The 3,100-nt window shown below is 36.8% G+C and overlaps 1 protein-coding gene across 2 annotated transcripts in view; it reads right to left on the bottom strand.

Moving 5' to 3' along the window:
- Positions 1 to 2,863: 2,863 nt before the first annotated feature.
- Positions 2,864 to 3,100, bottom strand: part of LOC122071047 (polyadenylate-binding protein 2-like) — a gene marked incomplete at its 3' end in the record, with an annotated part of 1,512 nt that continues 1,275 nt past the window's right edge. For both annotated transcript variants that reach the window (XM_042635312.1, XM_042635310.1), the window contains 1 exon segment: positions 2,864 to 2,934. In XM_042635312.1, coding sequence (XP_042491246.1) covers positions 2,864 to 2,934 — 71 coding nt within the window.

The raw sequence follows: 3,100 nt of genomic DNA, 5'->3' as shown, positions 1-3,100 counted from the left end.
AAAAAAAAAAAAAAAAATTTTATTTTTATTTTTATTTTCATGTGTCGCTCTTTGTCGAAGCCTTTCATCAAAATCCTTATACTCTTTTAATTCCTCTTTAATCTGATCATATTCCTGCTGTGCCTCTCTAGATCTCTTTCTCTAGATCTCTTTTACATCTTCTTTACTGAACCGGCAGTCTCCGGCCTTCTTTAATCTGTGGTATTATGGCTTGTGCTATTTTTTGTCCTGTTTTTATATTATGTACTAATTGAGTAAAATTTCTTATTATTATATGAATATTATCTTCATAGTCAGAATCTAATATTCCTCCTATTATATTAAAAAAAAAAAAAAATAATAATAAAATAATAATAATTAAAAAAATAAAAAAAAATATGCCCTCAAAACCACCAATTAGACTTGGATCACTTGGAGGCACCACTGGCTCAACTAAGAAACCAATAACACACCACTCATGCAATCAATGCTCAATTTTCAAATTCAATATCACCTCAAGCCTCTGAAGATACCTTCAAGACACAACCTCTAGGGCCTCTCAATGACCTTAAGTCTCCTAGAATGATGTTCTTTTACAAGATGGTCCTGACCAATGCAACCATATTCCCAACCCCAAGTAAATCTCTCAATAACTTCTCTTGCAGTCAGACAAACCCAACCCCCCATCCTGGGAAAAGGTAGGGCTCCAATGGTGCTGAGTACGAAGGAAGTAAGCAGTAGGGACAGCCAACAGGATGAGATAAATACCTGCCCACTCTTGTATATTTAAAAGAATTTATCAACTAAGAAAATGATACCCACATAAAATATATAACCCCAAATAGGGGCCCAAGAAACCAGAAACAGACATTCCTAAATTTCTAATGCCCAGCCCCATTGTATAAGGCCCCATATGTGAAAATTCTCTCCCTGCCTCTCTATAGTCAGAGTCTGCTAATGAGTATCTGGGACTTGGTTAGGTGAGTACAAATTTCTCTAACCACACAAGGAACTTTCTGTTCTGATCAGATTGGATAGTCTTCATGGGAACTCAGTCGCCCAAGATCCAACTTATGCCTAGGCCACAACGCTTTAGATCCCAAGGATCAGCTCATTCTGATGCAATCTCGGGTTCAAATCTGGATTGCTATGGGCCCACAGCTAACTAACTAACTCAATTCTAAAGAGCACTGGAAATTCTGTAAATTTCAGAAAAATTTAGGACTTCACTGAAAGGAAAGAAGGACCTCTGGGCAGAACAGTAATTAAATTTTGTGAAAGCTTTTCTGGAATTTTATAGGAAGAGGGAAATAAAATAAAACAAAATATCAGAAGAGGAGGGGTTATGTCTATTTTTACTAGATGTGGATGCTGCCCTTCTTTGAAATTAAGAAGAATATCCTTCTTCCTTGGGATAAAACTGATTCACGATGGTACCAGCAGAGAGCAAACGTGATCTTGAGGGGAATAACTCAACTGTATGGACTTGAGTCTGAAATTTTGTAAGGAGACAAACCCATCAATCTACCAAATTTAAGCAGATTTAAGCAGTAATAAACCAAACATTGACTCACACTCCGGGATAAAATTTTCTGAAATCACCCCTGGTGGTAAACTCAACACCAGCCCTGTTTGCAGGGATGTTTCTCAGCACTATGATGTTCTTTGGGACTCAAACTGGGCAGGACAAGTCATCCAAAGGAATATAACTAACACATGAAATCTCAGGTGGAAATGAGAAGAATTGATAGAGTTTGATTCAAATCTCTTGGACTGTCAGCACCACCAGAAACAGAGGATAGCAGCAGATGATGACTTAAAACTCAACGGTAGGGAGAAGATGTACAAAATAAAAAAGGAAGAAGAAGAAAAAAAAGTTGGGAAGATAATACCTGGATTAAAAAAAAAAAGGTTCTAGAGTTGAGCAGAGAAGGAGGATGACTCAGTTGCACAACAACAGCGCACAGCGGCATATGAATCTCAAAAAAAACTTCATTCCTGTTATAATTGTTGGTTAAATGCATGTATATAAACTTAAAAACTAAAAGCTGAAAATAAATTTGAAAATTCCAACTCTAACACTGAAGTAGGGTTTTAATCCTCTGACTCCATCAACAGGAATAAAATAATGAAAAGAAAATTACAAAGATGCCCTAAGCAACCATGCACAAAACTGGGTCAACCTCACAACACAAAGACATCCTCTCATCAAGAAGCCAGCAGGGACCTCACATATTTGACATTATTCAATATTTCCTGCTGTGGCACAATGAAAAAGAGACAGTCCATGATTATTTCCAAGGAATAATGGTAAATTTTTCACTGATCAGAGTCAACCATTCCCCAATGGGCCAGCTACAAATGGGTGGACAGGCTCTCTCCCATCACCAGAGAAGTGAAAAGAGAACCCACTGGTGGTAAGATCACACGGATCCACACTCCATAATTTCATTTTCAGCTGTTTCTGTTTAAGGTGAACATTAACTCTGGTATACAAGCTCAATGAGGAAGCAATAAAAATGCCTTTGAAACCAAAACATCAGCACCAATCAAAGGTCAGAAACAGCAAACACCAAAGTTCAAAAACATCATGACAGTCTAAAACGAAGCACACAGACCAAAAAAAATAAGGCAAAATATTTAGAAGTCTAATAATGTTTCAAATGTCAAAGTAGAAAGAATCAAGATGAATTTATATACTTATACCCAGCATAGATAAATAAGCCCAAATTCTCAAAGAACCACAACAAGCCACACAGCTTTTTTCACATATCTGGTCAGGATTATAAGGGGGTCACCCACATAAACAGCACTTTTTGCACACTACATAGTATCATATTCTGCAAAATATTAATCTGTAGAGAGTAAGGATCATGAAACTCACATTACCAACAAACACTGATCGAGAATCTGCCTCCTCCTTATTTGCCTGATTTGCAGCTGCACTTGCAGGATCTAGACACATGATGCAGTCGTTGCATGTTAGAAGATGAACAACTGAAACATATATTTATATATGTATATATATACATATATATATATATATATATATAGAGAGAGAGAGAGAGAGAGAGAGAGAGAGGCGGAACATAGCAATCCCACAAAAAGCTACCTTTTTTTT

Source organism: Macadamia integrifolia, unplaced genomic scaffold (genome assembly GCF_013358625.1).
Source record: "Macadamia integrifolia cultivar HAES 741 unplaced genomic scaffold, SCU_Mint_v3 scaffold_179A, whole genome shotgun sequence".
In the NCBI taxonomy this organism is placed as follows: domain Eukaryota; kingdom Viridiplantae; phylum Streptophyta; class Magnoliopsida; order Proteales; family Proteaceae; genus Macadamia; species Macadamia integrifolia.
The sequence above is the reverse complement of the archived record's forward strand: the minus strand, read 5'-3'. Positions and strand labels throughout refer to the sequence as shown.